General features: G+C 43.4%; 1 protein-coding gene across 6 annotated transcripts in view; it reads left to right on the top strand.

Moving 5' to 3' along the window:
• Positions 1–26,095, top strand: part of LOC144098612 (uncharacterized) — a 45,597-nt gene that overhangs the window by 13,226 nt on the left and 6,276 nt on the right. For 4 of the 6 annotated variants that reach the window (XR_013307208.1, XR_013307209.1, XM_077631394.1 and 1 more), the window contains exons 6-24: positions 31–126; positions 1,207–1,278; positions 3,592–3,669; positions 3,762–3,824; positions 4,227–4,364; positions 5,293–5,391; positions 5,591–5,648; positions 5,787–5,873; positions 6,083–6,145; positions 7,922–7,990; positions 8,101–8,163; positions 8,396–8,503; positions 13,562–13,624; positions 14,825–14,974; positions 16,245–16,370; positions 17,742–17,804; positions 18,153–18,215; positions 18,982–19,126; positions 22,885–23,050. Coding sequence is in view for 4 of the 6 variants with exons in the window: in XM_077631394.1 (XP_077487520.1) it covers positions 31–126; positions 1,207–1,278; positions 3,592–3,669; positions 3,762–3,824; positions 4,227–4,364; positions 5,293–5,391; positions 5,591–5,648; positions 5,787–5,873; positions 6,083–6,145; positions 7,922–7,990; positions 8,101–8,163; positions 8,396–8,503; positions 13,562–13,624; positions 14,825–14,974; positions 16,245–16,370; positions 17,742–17,804; positions 18,153–18,215; positions 18,982–19,126; positions 22,885–23,050 (1,770 nt within the window). In the remaining 2 variants the exon portion in view is untranslated. Of the gene's footprint in view, positions 1–30; positions 127–1,206; positions 1,279–3,591; positions 3,670–3,761; positions 3,825–4,226; positions 4,365–5,292; positions 5,392–5,590; positions 5,649–5,786; positions 5,874–6,082; positions 6,146–7,921; positions 7,991–8,100; positions 8,164–8,395; positions 8,504–11,210; positions 11,274–13,561; positions 13,625–14,824; positions 14,975–16,244; positions 16,371–17,741; positions 17,805–18,152; positions 18,216–18,981; positions 19,127–22,884; positions 23,051–26,095 lie in introns of all 6 variants that reach the window. The other 2 variants (XM_077631392.1, XM_077631393.1) reach the window with 1 other exon arrangement.

Raw genomic sequence — 26,095 nt, 5'->3', positions numbered from 1 at the left:
ATCCCCCTTTTAATTCTTTTTGTGTTGTAGGAGGCGTTACACAGAGAACAGATTATCCAGAACAAAATGGCCACACTCCAGAGGGTAGTTGCTGGCACACAAGAGGCATCCGAGAATAACTGGAAGGTGGGCAGTGGTTTTTGTGCATGTGCCTTTCTTTGCAGTGCTCATTACTGCAATAAGAATGTTGCCAGGAAACCCGTAAATCGAATAGCCTTTTGGGTAAAGCTACCCCTCTTGCTTGTTCTATTCTGTATATGTAATAGTACCTTTGGTTACATACGAGTTTTCAGCGAGAGTTCAGCTGAGTGTTCATTGAACTCAACATCTGTTAGCTGTTATGCACTGTAGCACAGTTTACTGTTGAGATATTAAAGACGGCTCATTTCAGCTGTGGTTGGAAGTTTAAGTTGAACTGTTCAACTGACAAGATGCTGGTTGATGGACTTGCCACATTGGCAGAGTTGTCAATTTTCCGCTGCCATGTGTTCTCAAATCATTCCAAAATTTCTGCCTGAATGGAAGTCCCAACCTACGACCTTCACTAATCACACACACGTGCAAAAATGTGTAATGGCATCAGAAAACCCACGGCCAAGCAAATAAGCAAAGCATGACTCTACTGGATTGTCTTGGCTTTGTGGGGTGTTCAGCTGTGGCGCATGCAAAGCACAAAACTTTATGCAAAAATTTCATTTCAGTGATGTAATGTATGGAGTTCATTTTAAAATTGGCACTGGTGAAGTGCAAGCACATTTTTATTTATAAATTGCCCGCATGTGGCATGATTTCATGACGCAGAGGTGGCATTGATCTTTGCGAAATGTGTTGTGTAGCGGCTGTTCAATCTGCCCATGTAAGAGGGCTGTGAAATGTGATGGTAATTCTGTAATGAAATAAATTTTCACCCTTCCTAGTAAGCAGAACAAGGTGCAGAGCAGTACACCTGCTTCCCACCTACTCTAATAGAGCTGGTTTCCTTTTTTCTTGTGATTTTTATGTGCTGAAATTACTGCCTGTTAATTTATGTTGGCTGAATACATTTTAAAGAGAATTGTTCTATGCTACTGTAGCCTTCATTGACCTTCCTCACAGGTGAAACTTCTGATACTTTCTAGTCTGATAAAAATTGCATTTGATGGGGCTGTAGTGAAATTCAAATCTTGATGTATGGCTGTCTGTGAAGCTGTGTTTTCAACCTAACAGGCAATGATTGAAGAAGACCGGTTGCTCAACAGGATTGAAACACTTGAGGCTCAGCTACAAACCTGCGCTAAGGTAAGGGTGTACTTCTGTGTTGAAGAGCAGTGTGCCAAAATGCGGGGTTATATTCCTGATAGTCCCTGCTTTTTATCACAACAAATTATTTTTTAGCGTACCATTTACAACAGTTGTAAAAGAAATCTAAACCTAATTATGTGGCCAGATGTTGTGCTTTGTCAGTACTTGATTCAGAGTGATGCCGCATGCATTACTGGAAAATTCTCCTGTATGTGGATGGCTGAAAAATGACTACACACAATGACTCCATTCATGAAATGATTTGAATGACCAAATACAAACCTTATTATTTTGACTGGGCAAGTAGGGAGTGGGTATCACCATGCAGCTATTTTTCACAGTGTCATAAATGCTAGGTTCAAGTGGTGAAAGCATCATTGCTTTTTTGTGATGCAATGTTTTGTGCACTACCGTATGTACTTGATTGCCAAGACTGTCACAACTTAGGGGATGTGAACTTCCATGTTTCTAAATGTCCAAGGTTCTTCAGAATTCCTTCAAATCAGATGGCAGCAATTTGAGGCAATGAGTGTCTATACTCTGTGTTATAGCAGTCAACGCTGCCGAAGGTACGAAAGTATCCCGCTGCAAAAAAATGTATCTGTCTGCCTCCCGTCATGGCTGAGTGGTACGAAGCGCACGCCTGGCTGTTCATTTTATGAGGGGCCAAGGTTCGACTCCCGGCCTGGCTGTTTTTTTTTTTTCACTTATTTTTTAACTTTTTTCCCTTAAAAGAATCGCTACGTAGAAGGTCGAAATGTGAGCTATGTATAACTGGCCGTTTTTCATCGAACTGTAATGCCTACTTTGAAAAACGCAGCGCTGTTTACTTGTTTCGAAGGGGAAAGGCAGTGTAGTGTATTGGCGACGGACGTGATTGCGAAGTGCTGTTCTCGGGGCGTTCAGTGACTTTTTAAATGCGGCACACACTGAATCATTAATTGTGTGGTGATAGAATTCAGTGTGGCGTCGATTATTCGGAGCAGCCTCGGCTAGCGGCAACCCGGCATTGATCGGTGTACTTCAGCGGCTTTAAAGTGAGGGGTGTCTGATTTGGGAGGTCTCCTCTTTGAGCTGTTGTCACAAGCAAAATTATTTGAAGTGCTTCCATTCGCAGTAATGTTTTGTATTAGATGTTGGATTCGGTGTTTTATGGGTGTGAGGTAGTGCGGCGAGATGGGGATTGTTGAAAGTTGTGCATTTAGGCCCTGAGCAGAGATTCTGCTGCGCAGGCTATCGAACGCAACAAGTCGTGTCACTGGTGTCGTATATTAGTGCACATGCCGCTCTGAGATACCGGCGCCGCCAGGCTACGATGTCGGATCGCTCGATGAGTGCGAGAGTTTGCTTTCGGTTTTCGAACTTGAAGCCGATATCTTTCAGTAATCTCCACAAGGTAGCCTTGCTCATGTCCGGCAAATCGGCATCTCCGTTCACTTCATCCAGGATATTGTCCAAAGTAGGTATTTCGCATTCGGCATACATACGATGCAACTTGAGTCGGATGGCGTTGAGTGTAAAGCTGTCGTACTTCACACTGCGAGAGCTGGATATTCTCACTTTGCTAGATCGTTTTTGCGGTGATTTTATTCCAGCACAGAGACCTTCTTTCTTGAACCTCGCAACTGTCCGAGGGCTCACCCCGGTCATCTCGCCCACAGTTGTGAGAACTTCACGCACAATCTTCTCTGGGAAGCACTCCCTTATGCTAGTGTACACGTTGACAATCACCCGCCCACTTGCAGTGTTTCAAAATCTTCGGACGCTTCAGCTTGGAAAAGAGGCGAGCAAGAGATGTTCTTGAAGTCACATTGGGCAAAGAAAACAAGCGAGTAGGAGATAGCGGCGCCATTTTCACAGACTCAAAAACCAAAGGACCAAAGCCGACACCTGACCGGCCGGCGTAGCTGCGAAAACCTGATACAGGAGGAGCCGGAAAAACCAGGAAGCTAAGGCGCTCTGTTTTGGAGAACACAAAAGAAAAAGCAATCTTTTTTGAAAAATAAAACACTTTTATCATTATATTGCAATGTCGACCAACACTTTATTTTTAAGTTCATTACTATTTTTACATCTGACGCACTACATTACGATGCGGACGAGAAATGCAAACAGGCTCCGCAGCCTTGGCTGTGTTGACTGCCATGTATGAAACTGAGTATAAGCACTACCACCTTACCTGCAATGTTTGTTTATGCGAGGATTGATAACTGATCATAAAAACCTTTGCGGTTGTGTAGTGACAAATTTATCTTATATTCTTTGTTGTAGTGTAGCTCTGTGTGTGCTTTCATTTTTTTTTTTTGTCAGTCTACCACGGATGACAAGCTGAGGGAAGAAATAACTCGACTACAAGAAGAACGGGCCAGGTATGAAGACAATGCAAAGGTAAGCTCCGTGAACTGCCGTCAGCAAACAAGTTTTGCTTTCTCATATTCACCGTTGCCAGAGAAGGTGAAGCTAATAGCATTCTTCTGTAGGAGTCTCTCAAGAAAGTTCTACAAGAAAAGTTGGAGGCCCTTCGACGTGTGCAAGAGCTTGAGGTATGGAGTCACTTTTCTCTGGATTGGTTTCTGTTCATTATACAGCAATTTTTTTTTTCTTCGTTCAGTTGAGGTTTTCCGGACCAGGACTCCAATGACCAAAGTGTGAAGCATAATGGTCTTTATGTACCAAAGTATTAATTGTTAACTATGTCATTATGGGGCTTTTGATTTCAGTAGGATTAGTTAGCTCTGCAAATTTGGAGGTTTTGAGGGCAGTAAGACTAATTATAGTATTAGGAATGTGTGATTAGATGTTTCGCTCACCTATTCTTTTTTTTTGTATTACAAAGCTTCTTTTGAGTATGCTTTGGGGAAGAGATATGGGCATTTGCCAAGTTTCTGCTTGGTTGTCTTTTCTTTCAACAAATGATCTGATGTCCGTTTGATTCTACACTGCAGTACACAGTCTCCAACTTGGAAGACGAGTGTGCCCGGCTGCGAGAAGTGTATGATGCTGCTCAGAAAGAGATCAGTGCACTGGCAGCTCGCACTGACAAGCATCAGAAGGAGATTGTGCAGCTGCAGACTCAGCTCAAGGTTGGTCACATGTGGCAGCTTGCCGCAGCTAACTAACGCGACGTCAATTTTCGTCCATGAAATGCTTATGGTGGGGCTGTGCAGATTCGGAAAAGCAGTTGTAACGAAACAGTTCTCAGTGAAATTGAAATTCATTCTCGGGGTCATTCTTGCACTAAGTGAATTCCTGTGATTGGCATTGAATCAGCAGTTTTGCTGAGTGGAGATTTAATGGCTTTAACACTGAATCACAGCCATGTGCAGCTCAGGAGCTGTCATGGGAACGTAGCAATGGTGCTAGGCATGTGGCAGTTTTTCTTTCTTGTTGTACCAGAGACAAGTAAGTGAAAAAGTTTCTGTTTTCTTTAAATAATGTTAGGAGACAACTCCATCTAGTTCACGTTCTCGCTAAAACTCAATTGTCGTTTTGCAGTTCTCTTGACGGTCATTCAGTGAGAGAAGGTGCATTTATTACTGAGAAGTGTAAAATAGATCGCTTTTTTCCCGCCATTTGATTCAAACTCGTGATGTTGATGATGACATCCGGAAAATTATGGACTTGGTGATCGCTACTGGAAATGCATGGCAGTGTGATGTAGCCTCAAGGTCGGTTTTCTTGTGGAAACAGCCTGTGGCAGTGACATCCATATTTCGTGTTGTGGCCTTAACTTACTCATGGAAGCTCGCTTTGCAGCAACAGCAGCCTCTTTGTCATTAGAACGCAGTAATCAGTTGATATAGGACAACTTCAGTTAGCACACAAATATCTGTCTCTTTAAGACTTCATTTGCTTGTATGGTAAGAAAAATACTTATTTTTCTATTTTGAGTTTAATGTCGTCCTTAAAGATTTATTGAGAGTGGGTGAACATTTATTTACTAAATGTGAAATCAGATTATTAGACAGGTGCATTCGGTCAGACATGTGAGTTTTCGTTGTGCTCACACAGGAAGCTGAGGAGTTGAATCAGGCCATGTCTGAGGAGAAGACTGCTCTGGAGAACCAAATCCAGGAACTCCAGAAAGCTGAGCAGGGTCTTGCTGCCAAGGTGAGTCTTGCATTGTTAGCTGAGCTTCTGCACAACTCTGCTGTAAAGAAGTTTACTGCATAGGCATAGGAAATGCTTGAACTGGTGTGCGACATTTAATACCTAGCTTCTGACAAGTCTCCATGGTGAAGTCTGTTGCCACTGTTCAGTTTTACGGCATCTATGTTCATCTAAGACAATTTTCTACTTCTTTCTCCAGATCGAGTCACTGCGTGCGGACAATGATTTTGCTAAAGAGCAGTTGTCAGCCATGAAAGGTTGGTTCCTGAAGCTTTATTTATGGTCTTGTTTGCTCACATATTGAGCAAGGTAGCAAATATGGCCTTCTTAAGACTTCCACCTTCTGTTTGTTAATTATACACATGAACTACAGTAATCTTTTCTCTTAATCACAGCTCGCTTTGATCAAGTGAAGAAAACACAGTACATTGAGGATGGCTTAGAAGCACTCAACTCCGAGGAAAACATGCCGAACCATGAAGGTAAGTTCCATTTTTAAGTGCACTAAATGTTACTGCCTTCCAGTGGCTCCACATTTCAGATTGATTAATTTCTTAGTCTGTTTGTTGAGTGTTCAGGCTTTGAATTCAAACAAATTGCTCCGGTGCACAATTTTCTTCTGTGCACAAAGCAATTCATATTATGCAGTACCAGGTGTGCAGTGCTTAGGCTGTCTGTTAAATTTTTGCAGATTCAAGAGATTCTGGCGGAGGACTGTTCTTTGAAAAGAGCCTTGGTGATGCAAGTATTAAAGGTGAATGCTTTCCCATCATTCCTTCAATTATTGTGTTTACGATTGTCTTCTGCTGAAATGAAATATGCTTTTCGGTTCTAGAATGCAAAATGCTTAGGCCGAATTGGGAGCAGAAAGCATAGATACGCTGCATAACACTACAGGTGCAACATAGGTCTTGGTACGTCAAAGATCCACAACAGTACTAGTGAAAGTTTTCGTGGTACAGCATAAGTCTATGTACGGCACATATGTACTTCTGATATGATCTGTTAGGTGTGTACAATATCTTAGGCATTCTTCAAATCATTCAGCTTTCATATACTTTAAATTTGTATGGGAGGCTTGAAAAACTGTACAGTAGTGTCGTGGTGGATGGACAAAAGGAGGAAGTCTGGGGGGGATAAGGTGGCTGCAGCTGGCACAGGACAGATTAATTGGAAGGATATGGGAGAGGCATTTGTCCTGCAGTGGTTGTATAGTTGGGATGATAAGACTTGCTTTGGTTGCTGACTGGCTATGGTATTCAGGCGTTGAGCCGAAGGTCATGGGTTTGATTCTGGCCCCACAAGGTGCTTTTTGATGAAGGCTTGATGAGAGTTTGCTGTATTTTGATTTGACTGTACATTTGACTTTAAGCTGAGAAAGAGCAGGCTAAAGGTGTTTATATAACACCTGACAAAAGCCAGTCCTCCTCATGAATGAGGCCCCTAGTTTCCCGCGATTCCACAAGAAAGTCTTAGATTTAAGCATTTCTTGCGAAATTTTGTGTCAGCAGCCACATTTTTTTTTTTATGCTATTGTTGCTACAGATATCATTAGATAGAATAGTATGATGGAGGAATGACAAATTTAGCTTATTTGCACTGCAGGAATATAACGCGAGTGGTTAGGTTGAGAATGCGGGAGAATTTTAAACGAACTATTATTACTATTACTACTCAGGCCAGCTCTATCCGATGGCCCTCCCGAAAGCGCAGACCACACTCTGAAATACAGAAGCAGAAGCAACGCATCCGATACACAAGCCACAATAGAACAAAGCCAAACCTCTGATACTACTATGATGTGCGCAGCAGCCTCCCAAGCTGTAGCAGCCAGCCTCACTTGCCACCACTGCTCCTCTGTTGAGCTCTCCAGTCCTGCGCCGATTTGCCCTTGTTCGCATTCCCTAATCCACTCAACATTTTCAGTGCCTCCTCTTTCTCCGAAACCTTTTATGCCCTTCTTTTCACATTCATAGCAACCTTCTCTTTTACACTACGCAAGTGCGAATGCTCCTGGTGGCAAAGGCCTCTTTAGCTGCCTTGAAAAGCTTGGAGAAAAAAAAAATGTATCTACACTATATTTGTATCTTGGTTCCAAATGCGGGTGCTGTTTGGGGGGGAATGTCTTCCACAAAATACTGCCAATTTTTTTTTATTCTCAATTCGCGGAATTTAAAATTTTCGGTCACAGAAAATTAGGGGCCTTACCCATGGGTGATTGAAGTGAATCCGGCACTCTCCACTACAGTATACCTCGAAGGCCATAGCACTGTTTTGGCCTGTGGCAGTTTATCGGTGATATCCAAAAAAACACTCAGTAAATTCGCTGTAAATCTCCACTTGCCTGAGAATATGCACTGCAGAGGTGAATACGTCTGGAGTTTGGATAAGATGCACTTTGTTTGTGCCCTGCCACTTTTCCTTGTTACTTGTTGCATCTTTTTGTTTACTTTGTCTGGTGCTAGCCATCACTATGTGTCTTAAGTTTGTGCCAGCCTAGCAGCCATTTGCATCTTCCTTCATATTCCAGAGTCCCCAACACAACCTGAGAAAGAATCTGAGCTTTCAGAAAGCAAAGAGCTTGAAATCAACCTGAGCTGTAAGCTTATCTTTCTTTCTTATATTTTGGATTTTTTGGTTGAACAATTTGGAGCATAGCATGCACTGACAGTTGCTTACTGGTTTTCTTGTCTCTTGTGCTCTTTTTAGCCAACGTAAAGTCAATAAGAGAGGAGGAAAAAATTCAGAGTGTCCTGTCAAACGAACTCCAAGGTGAGCTTCAACTTCTATAAAATTGGTGTATAACAGACCTCGGGAAGCAAACAGGCCTAAAATGCCAGGCTCAACAATGAATACTCGCATACTTGGCAAACGAGTATACAGGAGGGTGTCTAGGGTGTTTCAGCGGCAAACATTTTCTAATTTGTTTGTTCAAATAGTTGATCTAATGAGCCTGGCTCTCTGTTAATTTACTCACAGCTGATCCTGGTTCATTCTTTTTCAGCTAAGGTCTGTGAGCTGGAGGTACAGTTGGAACAGCTGGAAGACAAAGGGAGACACGAGAACCTGCCTTCAATCAAGGAACTGCAGGATGAAATAGCTCGGCTTCGAGGCAAGCTCTCTAGTCTCGTGTTTGTGAAGTTTGGCTTATACGTATTTGAACCATTGTTTTGCATAAAATTTGAGGTACATAAAAGTAAGAGTGTATCCTATAGCTAAGGGTTTCTAAGAGTGACAGTACTACCTGCACCTGCCGGTTTCGAGCTCTTGCATGCAGATAAACATGTGAACTGGGCAGGATTGCATGTTTGTGTTACTAGTAACTGTACTGTTTGATTACCGCAGGAGAAGCATTCATCCTTGCTTGAACCCATTCCGTATTACCTGGTCGGACGTGCATCTATCACAAAATTTGTTTGCATTCATTTGAAGCATGAAGCACTTTCTAGAGGTGTCTCTCATATAATCATGATGTATCCAGTGGGGGGCATAGAAGTTGAAACAATTCCAGATGGTCATTGTGCCAAACCAGATAAATTCCGTGAAAAATCATATCTCCCAATTTCTGTCACGGAGCTTCACACGTAAGTGAAGCGGCTGGCTGGTTACTTGGAACTGACATATTTTCTAGTCTTGTTTTGAGGAAAGTAGTGTTGCATCTGATTGAATACATCTATGTGTGCCATCAGGCGAGAATTAACTGGGAACAGTGGAGTGCATGCGTAATGCGGTACTGACAGCTTGCAGAGGGAAGTTTTATCAGCTTGCTTTGGTGGTGGAGTGTGCCTAACAATGCACTTGAAAATGCATTCTCCTATGCGGCTCCCAATGCACTTGAAAATGCTTTATCACTGACTTGGTAGTGATAAGCGCCTGTTGTGCACGTGCTGAACTAATAATGAGCCAAGGTATTGTCACTGCAGTAAACGAAGTGAAATCAATGATTCACTGGACAGCATAACATTTCATTCCAATCCAACTGTATGTTTATAATCTTAAACGACTGTTGAGGAACAGCTAGCATTGGTTAGACCATTGAAGAGTGTTGGTCATGCAGTTCATCTTGCCATGAACAAGCCCACAATTGCAGCTTTTTGCGACTTTGTAGGAACATATTCTTTGAAGTGGAAGTGAAGTGGGAAACTGTATTCAGTCTGTTTCTACAGATATTCAGATATGGTCAGTGTCCTAATGGTCAGGCTGATTGTGTTTGTGCCAGACTGGCTGCCCAGCAGTGGGCAGTGAATAGGGAACTACTCGCACATAACGGTGAATGTAAACTGGGGAGTTTGCGAGAGGCAGTTCATAGCTACTTATGCAATTGGCTGTAGTTGTCAGACGTCATCAAAACTGTAGTCATTTAGTAGTGTCCTGTGGTAAACATGCAGCGACTTTAACTCTTTCTTTACCACAGGAAAGCAGTCAATTTCAAGGTGGTGTAGGTAATAGAGCTCTGTTTATAATGACATAAAGAAATAAACAGGATGCACATTGTTTATGGAGAAAAAAGAAAATCTTTGATTGTCAAAATTAAGTGACCCCCACAAAAAAATTTTAAAATTCACTCAGAAAGTAATATGTTTTTTAGAAATTTAGGATATATGTTTAATTCTTTGCTAGTATATTGGCAGCGAGTATTCAAAGTTGCAGAACTCTTCAGATTAACTTTCCGATAAGAAAAACAAATAAATTGCTTGCACAAAATGCATTGTTCTACTGAGCTCCAAGGTCGACACTGGGCCATCTTGAAGAAAACTCTAGCCACTTGACTACTGGTGGCAAAGAATCGTTCAGAGCATCTCCAGTACCATTAGAGAAGCTCAGAAAGCAGCGAATTTCCTCTGCTGTGGCAAAAACTAAAGTTATGGACGGGCACTATGGTTGGATAGAACTCAAGAACGAAGTGGCAGATGCCCACTCCCACAAAGGAGGCCATTAAGCCAATGTCATCAACAGATTTTCATGACACTGTAGTTAATCCAATTAAGCCATGGCTATTCCCCTTTAATCTGCCACCCCTGTTATGTCAGACTAGCAGGTCCAAGGGAATTAATTAAGCACAGCGCCTCCTTTGAGGGGCATGTGCTGCATTGTTCTTGAGTTGTATCTGACTATAGCTGTCAACGGTTCGGGTTGAGCTGAGCATTCATCACTTTCTGAACTAAAATTACATAAATGGATGTCATTTCTGTCGCTTGCACCTACAAAGTCATGTTGATGCTGCAGAATCACGTGAACAGTGCCGTTGCTAGGCAGGGTCAGTACGAGACGAGGGCACCACCTTGAATGTGTCATGCATGCTGTGATCGTTCTACATTGAGAGGTTTCACAGGAAGTTTAAAAATACTCCCTCGTACAGCTGACGAAAAAGTCTGAAACTGCAGCACAGCTCTTTAGCAACACACAAAATAACACTACGTGTTCAAAACCAGCTGCAATTATGTCCTGCGGACTGTTTCGTGCCATCGATCAAATTGATTGATTTGAATAGGCGCGGTTAGGAAAGAGTCAACTCCCTACACAGTGCCCAAGTGCGCTCATAGGAATGGTGTTTCATGTTTAAGACATTTCTCTTTCAATAGGATTAACCATCAATTTCTTTTTGCATACACTAATGATGTTGTCCTTCCTTCTGTGTTGTCTGTTACTAACAGTGGTGCTGTCTCTGTCTGCTCGGACAGTGTGTCCTAACATTGTGCTGCCTTGTTAACCCGTGTTTGGCCCCTCCTCCACCGTTTTTCTTCTGGAATCTGTGGCACAACCTGATCTCCCTGGCACCGGCATGCTCCACATTGTGCTGTGCCATGTTCCCCCTGTAGACGCTCGTGAAATTGCAAGCCTCTACAAGAGACAGCAGGCATGCATGTTGGTTCTGGTGCAAGGTTAGGCTGGCAAAACTGGTAGTACATATTTTGTCTGCTTGGCTTGGCTTGGCTTTGGCAGCTGCAGCAAAGGTACAGTGTTACAGTGTTTTGGCATGAGGTCTGGCTGCTATCAGTGGCAGCGATGCATTTTGCCCACCAGGTGGGTTGTAAGGCAAGGCATGCAGTTATGTAAAAATGTTAGCTGTTGATTATTGCTCCAGCAGCAATTAATGCAAGTCCTGCAAATGGGAACCTCTTGCTTTGTCCTTGTGTAGCCCGTTATGCCTCTGGCGGTGCTGGCTGGGCAATGCTATTTTATTTTTTCTTGCCCATTTTACTCTTTGTGTGAAGACGCTGGTCTTAGAATGAAAATTTTTGTTAGTAGAGAGATCATAACAAAATTAGGTGTGTGTGTGTGTGTGTGTGTGTGTGTGTGTGTGTGTGTGTGTGTGTGTGTGTGTGTGTGTGTGTGTGTGTGTGTGTGTGTGTGTGTGTGTGTGCGCGCGCGCGTGTGCGTGTGTGCGTGCGTGCGTGCGTGTGTGTGTGTGTGTATTTTTTAAGAATGTAATTAGTTTCTGTAGATCTCAGTTAGTTTCAGTATTATGGAAAAAGAACTGAAGCCTAATTAGGTCATTTTTTTTATGGGCTGTTAAGACATTTTTTTGGTTCAGATTCAAATGGTAGCTAAAGACTTGTCATACGGAGCTACGCAATCAATATTGTTGAGGTTGATCATCATATACAAATATTCAGTCATGTTGAACCATCATAATCATGAAATATAATTTGGTGACATTATTGTTCACAAAATTTGATATGTTCGACCCAGGGATAAGAAAAAAAAGCATAGCTCCATAGTTTATTTCTTTCCAAATTCAGTGGTATACGATTAATTAAAAGTGCCCCATAAAAACACACAAGTATCTTCCGTGAGGCTAGTCACGTTGATAGCAAACATGAAAGTTGAGAAAATCGCATTTGAAGTGCACGCGCCAGTCATTTGGAGGTCATTGTAGAAGCCTCGGAAAACAGTGGAATGCGGATGTTTCGGGAAGATTTCACAATTGTGAGTAATACCATGATAGAGGGAAGAGCGCCAGCTTTCGAACAAGACCAGGATGGTGGCCATGGGGACACGGTTGTGGGAAACGACGGGCGCGAATTCCTGCCACATTTGGTCCAGGATCCTCATTTCGGCGCCGGCAAGGCATCAAATATAGTACCGATTTTTACTATGGAAGCTGTAATAGCTTTGTATAGGCCATTTAGTAGAAGCAATTTAGGGGTACAAGGGTAGTAGTGTAAAGAGTTTTTTTTTTTATATATAGTGGTTTTTGAGGTAAGGAAATGGCGCAGTAACTGTCTCATTTCTCAGTGAACACCTCAACTGCACCTAGGGAAGGTAAGAAGATGGGAGGGAATGAAAAAAAAAGTGGTGCCATAGTGAAGGGCTCCAGAATAATTTCGACCACCTGGGGATCTTTTATGTGCACTGACATCACACAACACACAGGCAGCTTTTACATTTCCATTTTGCCTGCATCCAGACACTGCTGCTGCACCCAGGTTCCAACCCAGCAACTCTGACCCCACTTGCAATGCATCATGAGGAAAGGAAAAAAAAAAGGACAGGGTTATGATGAAAGGAAACGTGGAGTAAATGCCTCACATTTATGTGTCCTCAACAGGGCCATAAGGGAAGAGATAAAGGTTGGACTTGTGGGGTTTAACTTCCCAAAGCTACTCAGGTTATGAGTCGCTTGCTTCATTTGCTTTGGGAGGTTAAACTCTATAAAACCAAACTTGATGTTCGAGGTCGGATTTCCCCATGTGCTTCTTTTTGAATGCAGTTGGCGGGAAAGAGCTCTATTAAATAAAGTACCCTGGGAGTTCTTAGCAGATCTCTTGAGTAGGTGTCATTGCTGTTAAAATGAAATAATTAAATAGCCACCTTGCAGTTGCAAGTGCATTATTCCTTCATTTGGATGAGCCATTTTGAATACACCGCATTTGCTTAACAATTGGGGGTGCGCAACTGCTGTTAGCTTTCAAGCTAAAAGGAATAATTTTGCATGCTTTTGGTATCGTCAGCTGCAGTTAACTAGTACCATGTATGTTCTGGACTGGCACTTTCATTTTAGCATTTCACGCTTTCTATTGCATTTGCTTTCAGAACCGTCAGCCCAACGCCTTCTCTGCTTCAGCCTTCAAAGTGATTTGTTTTATTGGGCTGTGGCAACTGGCTGCATGTGGTTGAAAGCTCTTCTGAAACACTTTTTGTTTGTTTGGCTCCTTGCACTGCACAGAGCTGCTGTCTGAATCTCGTGAGAAGATAAATGCTGCACAAGCTGAACTCGCTGCTATGAAAGGTGTGTACTGTGGTGTAAATTGTTTAGTCGATCGACGAAAATCCTTGCTTTAAATGGGTGGCTTCGCCACATCACAAACATTCTCATCTTGTGAAAGGTATTGTATTCTGTTGAGTTCTATATAAATGTAATGCAGTGTGTCTGTAAGCATTGATGAGTATTTTTAAGTGCCTGAGATGTCGGTGCATAGCAAGCTGTATTTTTTCAACGCGAAAATGCATGTGTGGCATAGTTGCACCCAAGAAATTGGTTTCATATGCCATCTACTGTGCCCTGTGGGGATTGTAGATGAAGGATGTGCAGTGACACAGTGGGTCAGAAAAAGCAAACAGTGCACAGAATAATAATAAAAAAACATTGAAGACAAACCCACATTGCAGGGGCCATCTTGTTTGCATTGTATAATTGCACAGTGTTGCATGCTGGTTCGTACACTGACATTTCCTATTGTGTGCAGCATTGCAATCGAGTCAAACTATTTTACTTGCGGCTGCTTTTTATTAAGATGATTCAGACACCCTCATGTATGAAGGCTTCTTTCTCCTACTTCAAGATTGCTAAATCTTCCCCATGATGCCAGTCATTTCAAATAATGAGTGCAAGAACTACATGCAATAACGTTACATAGTTGCTATTGAGTGTGCAACAGTAGTCTGAATGTGAAATTAGGTGAATGTCGTATGTCCTCATTAGAGGAATCGCTAGTGTGTAATAATTAGTATTACTCTTCTTTCCGGGCTAGCAGTTCACAGTAGTACATATTCGCTGCGATGTGGTGGGCAGCAGAGTTGCCTGCTAGCACAGTTTAAATTCTAATTACAGGGCAAGTACACATTTGGTAGTGTGGAATAGTACTAGCTTTTTGTTATGCATTTTGCTTCTGGAAACCACCAGACACACACACTGTTCATGCTTTGAAGCGTCAAGCGCCTTGTGTTGTTGAAACCTGCTACCATAAAACCATAAAAGGTGCAGCGCACTTGCGGGAACAATATTCTTTCCGGCCACCAGGTGTCGCCAATGTGTGCAGGGCTATGAACTGCTAGAAGCGTTTTTATGTTCTTGCTCTGTGATTTTAAAGCTCAAATTTTGCTTAATGTTGGCAGTAGTACTGTATTTGAACAATCTTTGCACTGCCTTTGTTCGCTTGTCCTCAGAACTGGCACTAATAACGATGTGTTATTCCTGCCTGTGGAGCAGAGGCCCAACTGTTGGCCAGGGCTAAGCAAGCAGGCACAGAGGAGCAACCGCCTCAGGAGCCTTCTGAAGAGACATCCGCTTTGATGTCTCAACTGACAGCTGCACGCAAGCAAGTCCAGGACCAAGTGTGCCAGATTGTCAGGCTGCAAGGTCTGTGATGTTTGTTATCATGCACGCTTTGCTTGCTCCGTCACTGGGATGATTTACCGGCCTAGAACAGTAATTGGGATATTAGCTGAGATACCGAGGACTCGGAAGAAACAGCATGAAGGTACAGCTAAGTAATGGATACGTCGATATTATTTGAGAAGCAACACTTCAGAAATGTATGTGACATCGCCAACCGCAGCAAATCCTCCAACACCTTGATGCACGCAATCTCCCATTCAGCAGCGGCCACAATCATCGCCATGCCTCTGCTTCTCTGTGCTCCGTGCTGCCCATTCCCTTGCACATTCACCCTTCTTTCCTTTCCCTACTCCACTCATCTCCTTTGAGCGCATTTATTTTTCAACTGCCCGTGCCGCCCTCTTTCTGGGCTTATTTCCACCCTATCATTTGGCTGCGTGCATCTGCTGGCACGCCGCGCGACCTGAAGTTTATCGAAAAATTGTTTTCTCCTAGGAGCTCACGAGTGCAATGGTGAAGGTCACCGTGGCCATCTTGAGGAGCAGTGAGAAAAAAATTTTGCATTATATCGGTACCCTGAATCCAAATATAACACTAGATGTGTTCTGAAACCCATGAAGTGCAGAAAAAAACTCGCTATATTCGCATAGGTATGGTACCTCAAATGAGAAAGCAGCCTATAGACGACCTGGGATATTTTTTCTGGGTTTTTTTTTGCTTGTTTGAACATTGTAGCGTACCAGATTTGTTCTTGGCTGCCCTTTGATTTTCAAAGCGGTAGCATGCTTTTCTGTATTTTCACTTTAGGAGGGAAAGTATCTATGCATGCTACGGTAATTAGTAACTGGGAATTGAGAGGTTGGCGTCCGGTTTAAACAGCACCGAATGCGGCCAAAGCAGTGTTCATGCATGCCTACGCAAGCCTTAAATTTGTATAGGTAAAACAAGCTCTCAGTGAAGCTTGCCTATCTTGATCTAATAAACGATTTGCATATGATGTAAATCCCATTCATTTGCACTGTTGATGGATTTCACAAGGGTACTTCATGTAAGAGTAGATGAGTGCTCAGCATGGTTTCTTGTTTGCCAGGCAAAGACGTGACAGGCCATGACAGATAGGTCATAGATCAGCAAATTTGATAGCGGCAGATCGGCAGTGGTACCTGTTTTGCTTTGGAAAAGTGCAGGTTGACTTGACCTGCCCACATCATCAGCACTTGCAGAGAACGCAAGCTAAGCAGGCAGCTTGGTATTTAGCGCTAATACGACCTTTCCACGTCATGCTATGCAGGGGAACTGTCTCAATCTGAGCACGCGCTCTGCGAATTGCGAGAGCAGTTCAATGGCCAGCGGCAGCAGCTGGCCGAGCATGAGCGGCACCGGCGGTTGGGCCAGGAAGAACTCAGCAGCCTGCAGAGTGAGTTGGCCTGACTTTTCACATTGTGGTTGCTGTGCTGTTGAGCGTCGTGGTTTGTGATGGTAGCAGCTAAATCAAAAGGGTGGTGTTTCCTCGTCTACTGCTTGCTACAAATGTAGACTCTCAAGTTGGTGCTAACAAATTCAGAATCAGGAGTGTAAAATGTGTTCAAGTAGGGAGACAGCTGTAATCCATGTCTCTTCATGAATTTAGTGTTTAGGCACAACACATGTTCTTACTTTAAGTCCTGCTTGACATTGAGCATCATGTAGTGGCAATTTATGGATGGTGCAAGCCTGCAGAATGCATTTTTCTAGGTGTCTGCTTATTCCAATGTTTAATGCTTTATTTCAAAGCACAGCATAAAGCACAGGCTAGCAAACTTCGTTTTATGCGGCTACAGTCACTCGACCCTTCACTGTTTTGAAGCAGATATGTTGCTGAAGTCGTTGTTTCAAAGTAGGTACTGACATATTTGCAAGCATTTAGTAAAGCCACCTTTTATGTTTAATTTTTGTTTATACTGCTCAACTACTTTTTGTACATTACCTTTTATGAAATGGTCATGTGCCTACATACAAAGTGCATCTTTTATTCAAGAGGAGTTTTGCATAGTGTAGACTTTTAAAAAGAACGCACCTGTTAAAACTTGTCTATTTTCTTAATTGAGTGACGTTTTGACCATCATGTGACAGTAACTGAATGTAATGGCTGCTATAGTTAGAAGCATCATATATCTGATTTCTGTTGTCGTATTAGTGCTGTTATTATCATATGTTTGCTAAATTTGATTTAACTTTGTGTGCAAGTTCAGAATGATTTCGTCACATCTGTACTGAAAAGGCAACGTTGATTCATTTTGGTCTTGCTATTTATATAGCGTAAATTCCACATGAGCCACTTGTTTTCAGAACACTGCGATGCAAACACATTTTCACAACACTCTTTTCATGAAATTTGCTTGCAAGCATGCTACTTCAACAACTCCATTATCGCATTTGTTGGGAATGGCAATTTTAGCTGAGTTTTTGATCTCACTCTGCTTGATAAGGGGAGTGGATCTTAGATAGGGTGAACAATACTTGTAGCACTGCAGTTCAAGAACAAGCTGATGTTCCGATGCGAGGAGTTTTATTTTTAACAAGCTGCAGAAGATAATTTTTTTGTGCCCAACATTTAAAGGATTTTTTGGGGGCTGAAGTCGGACGAACTACTTTTGGCGAACCTCTTTTTCATCAATGCGAAGTTTGTGGTGCTTTTTCTTGCCCAGAGCAGTCAGTGGTGCTGCCCCAGGCGCCAACTTGTTGGTTTGATTTGCCCTCCTGAGTTTGCTTGTGCTTTGGTTTTCTCTGCTCGTGCTGTTGAACACAGATCTTCTGGAAGAGGAAAGGAAAGCCCGGAGTAGGACCGAAGCTGCGTCTGAGGCTGTAAAGAGTATGTTTGGTTCGCACTTTGATCTCCAGCTCCTGCACTTGTTTTCTTCTAATGGTTTCTTGCATTACCTAGGTTTGCTTCTTCGTGTTTTGCTTTTCTGCTTTATTTTAAAACGACTCTCGAATGTTCCTGTGCCATCACCTGGTTGCATTGCCATGAAGCCAGCATTTTTCACTTCGGAAGGAAGCTTGCTGTCTGACCGATGGCTGAAAGAAAAAGCTATCATTACTAGTGATCGGAGTTCTCCTTTGCAGGTCAAAATGTGACTTGTCTTATTCTTTCTTTATGAGTTTCTTTCTTGTCATTTTTAGAAAAACACTGCTCTCTGCATTGTCCTTCCCCTTACAGAACAACTTCACGAGGCCCAGAACAGTGCTAAGCAGCACCAGAACGAAGCGGAGCACCTGAGGAGTGAGTAATTTTTTTATTTTCGTTTCAGAATGGAGCTGAGCTTGGATGCAGTATGTCTGAGCTCTATTTCATACTGACGCTGCCAAGGCTAGTGTGCCTGTTTGTGCAGGCTTAGTCAGTGTCCAAAAAGTAGTTCACAATAAAATCAAAGTGAACACAGGCGTATTTTGTTGCGACTAATTTCAAGTATCGTGACTGCCAACCTCCTGCACTGCATTTTACCTCTTGGCACATTTTTGTCCTGTGGCTCATAGAGACTTTGAAAAGTAAGAATGACATGCAACAATGTGATACGCAGATGGTAGGTCGAATCGCTCTGCCTCCATTCGTGCCGAAAAGTAGTTCACTCTGTGAAAATTATAGCCAGAGGACCCGAACACTGAGCATCTCGCAGCATCAACTATTGCTAGCTATATACTGCTCTTTGTTTTCGTCCAAACACTCACTGAAGCCTCAAGATGAACGAATGATACTTGTTGGAGTAATACGGTTTTGCGGGCACACTACTTCTGCAGCCTTCACTGCGTTGACCGTTATGTATGAAGCATAGGAATGAAACATCTGGCTTACTAGACTTCCTGTGGGAATTTGGTGTGGATCTTTGTATATAACTATTTTATGCCAGAAGGCACGCTGTCGCAATAAAAATATAAAAAAAATCTGGCTTCAATATGTACAACAGCGAGTCCAAAAGGATGGATGCAAAGGAACTCTTGGGCTGCTTAATGGCTAAAACAATTTTCGCTCTTTTTTGCTCTGCGTGTAGAGAAAGTAAGGAGTCTAACAGAAGAACTACGCAACCGAGCCAATGCAGAGCGATCCCTGACTCCCAACCAAGGTCAAGACCTCCTGCAGGAAGAATGTGAGACCCTGCGTGCTCGTCTTAGTGCAACGGAAGAGGAAGCTTCCAAGTAAGTAGCGGCCATTGTTCCCTGTTTTCTGTTCTGGGTATTTGGTTGGAGGTTCTGTCCACAAGTGTGGCCTCTCTGCTGTGGCTAATCATAGGACTATCGGCTTCGTTTACGGACCACGCGGTCCAGACACTTTTGTCTCCAGCTGTACCTTAAGCCGAATTTTACTGGTCGATCTAGAGCAGCTTTTCTAGCTCCACAGTGGCCAATGCGTGTCCCACTGGTTCCACGGATAGTTTTGGAGCAACTCTTTCTGTGCTGATGCACTCTCTCTCGATCCACCGAGCAGAGGTGGATTTAGCCTAAACTCTGAGGGTGCACTTACGGAATTGCTGGGCCTTGTTTACATGTTCTTAGCATGGCTTGAGACACCGCTCGCCCTGGGCATTTGTTCTTTTTTCTGGCTGCGCCGTTAGGGTGGCTGTATAGTCTTTAAGCATTGTCAGATCAAGTAGTTACAACTCCTCGCCTCGATTAATTCAGAAAATGGTTGAGAGCTCAGTGACTAGCACCAGCAACGATGGCATAAACATATGTCCCTGAGTGTCCCTGAGTGCCCCGAGTGCTGTTTATTAACTGAAATTTTATCGCAGTGCACACAGTCGTAATTCGCTGGCTACGTCGACGCTGCAGCACGCAGCTATTCAATAAGCAGTGCGCACACATATGCTTGACATGCACTCATTTAGGCCTGGTTGTCGACCATTGAGCATGGCAAAATGCAGTGCATGCACTTCACAAGCTAGTGCAAGATGCACAACTGAATTGAGCCATCATTGCTGCTCGTCATCAAGCGAAAATGTGCAGACGCGTGCCAGGCCCAACTTCCGTAACTGGTTGGACATGCGAGCTTCTGTCGGGCTCCCTGCTGGAGCGTGCGTTTCGCTGGTCGATCAGAATTGGGTTGCCCTGTGTCAGTTCTAATTGTGCATGACACAGTAAGTAAACAAATGTATGGTGCCTTATAATGTTCAGAATGCACTTTGGTAACTGCTTGAAGTGAGCATATTCTGTCGGCATCATGCAAAGCAGACTTCTAAAAATTAATAAGCACTGAGAGGCTTTGGTGGCTTGGTATTTAGGAGCTTTCTTTTTCTACAGTTTTCTATTATCTAATCCTCAAGAGCCACTAAATGTTTCTCAGTGGATGTGTCGTGCATAGTTTTATTGGGTTCTGAAGCAGTATACAGTCGCCGACCGATTTTTCGGACTCAAAGGGGCCCAAAAAATGGTCCGAATAACAGAACAGTCCGAAAAATCCGTGAAGCACAAAAAAATCACTTTATTGAGATGAAATCTGCTTAAAAATGTCACTGATTCTACCTTGCGGAAAATTTCTCTTGCTGGCGACGATTTGCGCCTGTATTTGCATGAAGGTTGTGCTTTCACTGTACACGCAAGACAGCAAGGTCACCGCATTTAGTTGGAATACTTCCCACGCTTCTTTGGCGGACCCGGCGGGGCCATGTTGTCCACAACCCAAGTATGCACCGCACCGCTCGTTAAACACACGCAAAGATAAGGCACTTTCCTTTCAAAGCGGCGGAACTGTGGGACGCAATCACAAAACGGCGAACAGATGTAACTTCGTGAAGACTAGAGCACCACTCGGTCAACGCGGTCAGAGAAACCCAAGTGACGAAACGGCGAATGGCGAACGTATGAGACTCGCCACGGTGGCTCAGTGGTTAGGGCGCTCGGCTACTGATCCAGAGTACCCGGGTTGGAACCCAACCGCGATGGCCGCGTTTCGATGGAGGCAAAACGCAAAGGTGCCCGTGTGCTGTGTGATGTCAGTGCACGTTAAAGATCCCCAGATGGTCGAAATTATTCCGGAGCCCTCCTTTACGGCACCTCTCTGTTCCTTTCTTCACTCAGTCCCTCCTTTATCCCTTGCCGCCGAGATGTGAGATAGCTCCTACACAATTTCTTTCCCCCAACAACCAATTTTCAACGTATGGGATACAGTGAACTAGAATACTTATTCTAGTTCACTATAGTATGGGACAAGCGATAACCACCCGCGACAACGTCGGCGACAAAAGCAAGTTGGCGGTGACGACAATCCGGCTGCCACCTTGAAGTGTCAGAAATCGCAGGGACCTCTACTGGCAACAATGAGGTACCGAGAGTGTCAAGCCAAGCCAACTGCAGCATAAATCCACCTCAATCCAAGATGGCGCCTTTTGCGCCGGTGAAAAGCCGATAAGATGGGCGATTTTGGCCCACAGGCGACTGAAATTAGTCCGACTTTTGAAGTCCGAAATATCCGTCGCGAATATGTATGCGCTTCTATGGGGTGACTGATGCCTCATCGTGGTCCGAAATATCCTACAAGTCTGAATTATTGGAGTCCGAATTACCCGTCGGCTACTGTATATCGCCTTCAGGTGCAGCACCTATACAAGGCACAGTTTCCGCAAATGTGGATGCAAAAAATCCACTGGTATCTGCACAATCTTATTTAGAAGGAGCTCAAGAATAGCATGCAAAATAAGCACATTTTGTTCTGTGTAAGGGTGAAAATTAAATTTTAATAGTAATGCAGTCACAACTGCGAAACCTTCAGGGGATACCTATTTTTGCGTGACAGTTCTAAATGTCATTTAATTCCGTATAAAACAGTTCCGTGAGCACTTATGCAATTGTTGTGCAAGTTTTTCGTGAAGAGCTTTCAAGAAAATTTTCTGCTGGAAACTTGCTGAAATGTATGTCATGACATTAAGGAATGTAGTAATAGTAAACTTATCATCCTGTCTATCTTGAAAATTGAGTTATATGGTATTGAAGCTGCTACTACAGAAATAGGAATACATACTTTCCTTCGCATTTCTGAAGTGACAACTTCAAAACACAATTACTCAAGTTGTACGATAGGCATGAAGACAATTATACCTTTATATTGCATTCATTTACGTCAAAAGAACCCATAGCATACATTTCAGCAAGTTTCTGGCAGAAAATTTCCTTGAAAGCTCTTCATGAAAAACTTGCATAACAATTACATAAGTACTCAAGGAATTGATTTAAATGAAATGAAATGACGTATTTATAATTGGCTTGCAAAACTACACATTCCCTGAAGATTTCATAATTGTGTTTACATTAATAAATTTTTTTCTAGGCCAGGCTCCCCCCTTTATGGATGGCTTTCCATTTTAAGTTGGTTCTGGTGTGCCTGTTGTTCTTTTCTATGTTATGGTCGGTGTCTGCGCTGTCACGTTTTATGATTCACCCTGACCAGACGCATTTTCGTCCAACTCTTGATTTCGTGTGCCTGTCGCGAGTGTCAATTTTCGTTATGCCTTTTTTGCTAGCATAAGCACTTTAAAATGCCCAAAGTGTATTATGTTTACATACTACTTATTGTGGCAGGATCGAGTCTAAGAAATATAATTCAAACCTTGAAAATAGTGTCGAGTCGCGACATATATATGAGTACTCTGCAGAATTTGTGTTCAGCGGGGAAGGTTGGATTTTTTTGTGTACACTCCTGTCATGCTCTTCCTTACAAAAGTCTGAAATTTTTAAAATCCCCCCCCTATTGGATCTTAGTGTTAAGCATCATGAGCTCTGTCTTTCTCTTTAGAAATTGTTCCAGTAAGAGCAGTTATCTCAATTGTGGCTGTTATAAGGTTCAGATACTGATTGCTCTGTGAGCTCACTGCTGAATCCAACAGGAATTCTAAGTTGATGTTCTGAGAACGAGACATGTTATGGAACCTGATCTTTTCTGCAAATTTGTTCATCAATTTCAGGCAACGGGATGAAAATGCCAAGCTTCTTGCCGAGTGCGACCGTCTGCGGGAGAGCTGTAGTGCATTTAGCGTGCACTCGTCGCCTCCCTCTGTACCAGGTGACCGGGGTGACTGGCCGGAGCAGTTGCAGAAATTGCACAATGAGGCCCAGACTACAAGGCACCAGGTGAGCTGAGCTGCAGCGAAAATATAGCCTAATCATTTTAAAATTTACATTGGATTGTGTGGAAGCTTGTGGATAAATGTTACACTGAGTAGCCAAGGTTAGAGGCAGGAAGCTCGGTAAGGAAATCCGTTGGTGGTGAACACTGAGCTTTTCTTTACTAGTTGAATTGGGCAGAGTGAGCTTCTACGCTTGAGAGTACTTTGCACAGGCTTCGTGGGATAAATTCGATGAAACTGAAGCCAACTTTGCATCAACACTCGGTGATTGGTGCCATAAAGGTTGTTCCTTTGAGCTGTCAAAGATGATGTGCTTAAAGGGATTCGAAATTGTGGCCTGCGAGGTACATATACCGTATTTATATGCGTAATTTGCACATGCCTAATTTATTACCCGTTCGTATAAAAAAAAATGTTTACTTGCTTTTACTCTCTCCCCTTGCTGGCTAAAAAAACTTTTTTAGCCAGCAAGGGGTGCGAGCTGGAGGGTCGACGCACAGGTGTCAATATATGGTGGTGGTGGTGTTGTAAATATACAGGCAGGATTAGCCTTACAGAGGCCTGTTGGCAATTTCTCCGCCTGAGTCACTGATTTAAGATATTGCGTCCGTACCACTGACCTACAAGACGAGTGTCCCCTAAAAACTTCAGCAGTGATTGTGAAACTAATCGTCACTCGGTTCGGGAGCCCTCGGGGTACACGATACGCGAGACGTCGTCCATGGGAACGTTCAGTCTCCTCAGGCTTTCCAGGAGTGTCCCATGCTCGGCACAAAAACACGGGCACGCTAGAACGAATTGGGTCACATCACCCACATAACAGTGTACTCACATAAGTGAGGTGGTGCAGTGAAACTTGTGCAACCATACCGGCGTATATGCAGAGTTCTTGCACACTCGATACAAAAGCGTGGCTCTGTCGTGCGATAAGCCTTGTGTAACGCAAGGTAGGTGCAAAATTGGCCGAAGTTCAAGAAAGTGTTGCACCACTAGCTGCCTAGCGAAGTTCTCCTTCTTTGGGACAGCCGCTAAAGATGGATAAGACTGGCTTCTTGAGCCAGCCGGAAGGTCTGCCGCCATGCTACCAGAGACTTCAACGTGAGATGGCAGCCACTGGAATCAAACTAGAAAGCCTTTCAACTGTAGCTTCCTCAGCCAAGTAACAACACAGAGGTTAAATTTATCATTGGCTATATATTGCTCGTTATGACATTTGTAGAGATTTTTAGGACGTGTTCACGAACCCTCCTCGTAATTTGTACACCCTCTTTTCGAAGCCTTAATTTAAAGGAAAAAGTGCACAAATTACCCAACTAGATACAGTGAGTTGTGGAGAGATCCAGGTGTTGGGCTTCAAGAGAAGTACAGCGCTGATGTCAGTCATTCTTTGCATTGCACAAAGCGACATGTGCTGCCCTCTACAGACACATGATTCCTACACCTCTTCCTGCTAACACAACGAGCTGCATTTGTCCTAGTGGTTGGGGAACAGTTCGGTGTTTTTTTTCTTAACCGAAAACTTTTCTAAGATCTACGTTAAGGGAGCCTTCCAATCCTGTCTTCTCTTTTAGTTACAACTTGCTGCAGCAATTCATGGAGCACAAAAGTAACAAAGAAAGTTGAATTTCTTTGTATAGTAGGATACAACTTAAAAAAACAGCAAAACAGCAGTTGTTCACACTGGGCCACGATCCGCGGCGTACTATATTACTCCACTAGCCAGTCACGTAAACGAAACCAGCTTTTTAATGTTAGACTTTATTGAACAAGTCAGATATCAAAATTCTAGACCTCTTTAACTTTTGCTCATGATTAGTTTTTTGTTTAGGCGACAAGTTTTAACGACGGACTACTTTTTTGTCGTGGAGGAATTCTGTGCGCCGGTCCTAAATGTGGTCGGAGCTTCACTGCAGACATAAGTTGTATCCAACTATAGCGACAACAAGCATGCAGGAATAAACTGATTTCGCCAAATGTTTCACCTACTGCTGTGTAGGATACTGCTGGTTATAGTCCTAAGGGTGTGCTACATAGCAGCTATGCTTTGAGGAGGAGGTCATGCAGAAAGGCACAGCAATGCACACAGCTATGCTTGACAGTGTATATTTGTGAAGTGCACATTGTTTTTTGATGAAATGAGTTTATTTGGAAGTGTGGATAGATTCCTAACAAAACATGAGATCTCGGGTATGGAATTAGTCCAGTGCTGTTTCCTCTTGTCCCCATTGCCAGAGTAGTAATTCTGCTGAGAGTAGTAGTAAGATCTGTAACATTATATAGTAGAATCACGGTAATACGAACCCAGTTGATGCGAATTTCGCGATGATACGAATTCGCAAAATTCCCCGGCCAGAGTGCACTGTGTACGATGTGCAGAATTTCGGATGTTCCAAACTCTCTCCCTCGCCTCTATGGATGATACGAATGCACGAGCCGCGACCGCATCCTCGAGCACTAAGCGCTGCCCGCACAAAGCGCCGATGTCGCAGTCGCTAATCTCGCGGTACGCACCATGCGCAGTGAGCGGCGGTGCACGGCCCACACATCGCCAAAGTCGCAGATCGCTAATTGCGCCGTGCGCACCGTATGCAGTGAGCGGTGCCCGTACATCATCCAAAGTCGCTAATCGCGTCGTATGCACCGTGCGCAGTGAGCAGTGGTGCACTGCACGTGGCCCGTACGTCGCCAAAGTCTCGATCGCTGATCGCGCAGTACGCTCCGCGAGTAGTGAGCTGTGGCCGCACAGCAGTCAATAAATCCCGTCAGCCGTGAACAGACCTGCATGAATGTATTTTTCATACTTCTGCGTACGAATTTTGTTCATTTGGATGATACAAAATTTCGGATGATACGAATTTTTTCGCGACCCCGTGAGATTCGTATCACCGAGATTCTACTGTATAATCTCTTGAAATGCTATGCAGTGAGTGGATTGGGAGAAACACCCTCAGGCAAAATTACTCCACAATGCGGCTAGATTTGGTACTTGTCTCAAGGCGTTCCTGAGCTTAAAGAGCAATGGTAAATCAGCAGGAAGTGCAGGCATCAT

Source organism: Amblyomma americanum, chromosome 7, assembly GCF_052857255.1.
Source record: "Amblyomma americanum isolate KBUSLIRL-KWMA chromosome 7, ASM5285725v1, whole genome shotgun sequence".
Classification (NCBI taxonomy): domain Eukaryota; kingdom Metazoa; phylum Arthropoda; class Arachnida; order Ixodida; family Ixodidae; genus Amblyomma; species Amblyomma americanum.
The sequence above is the reverse complement of the archived record's forward strand: the minus strand, read 5'-3'. Positions and strand labels throughout refer to the sequence as shown.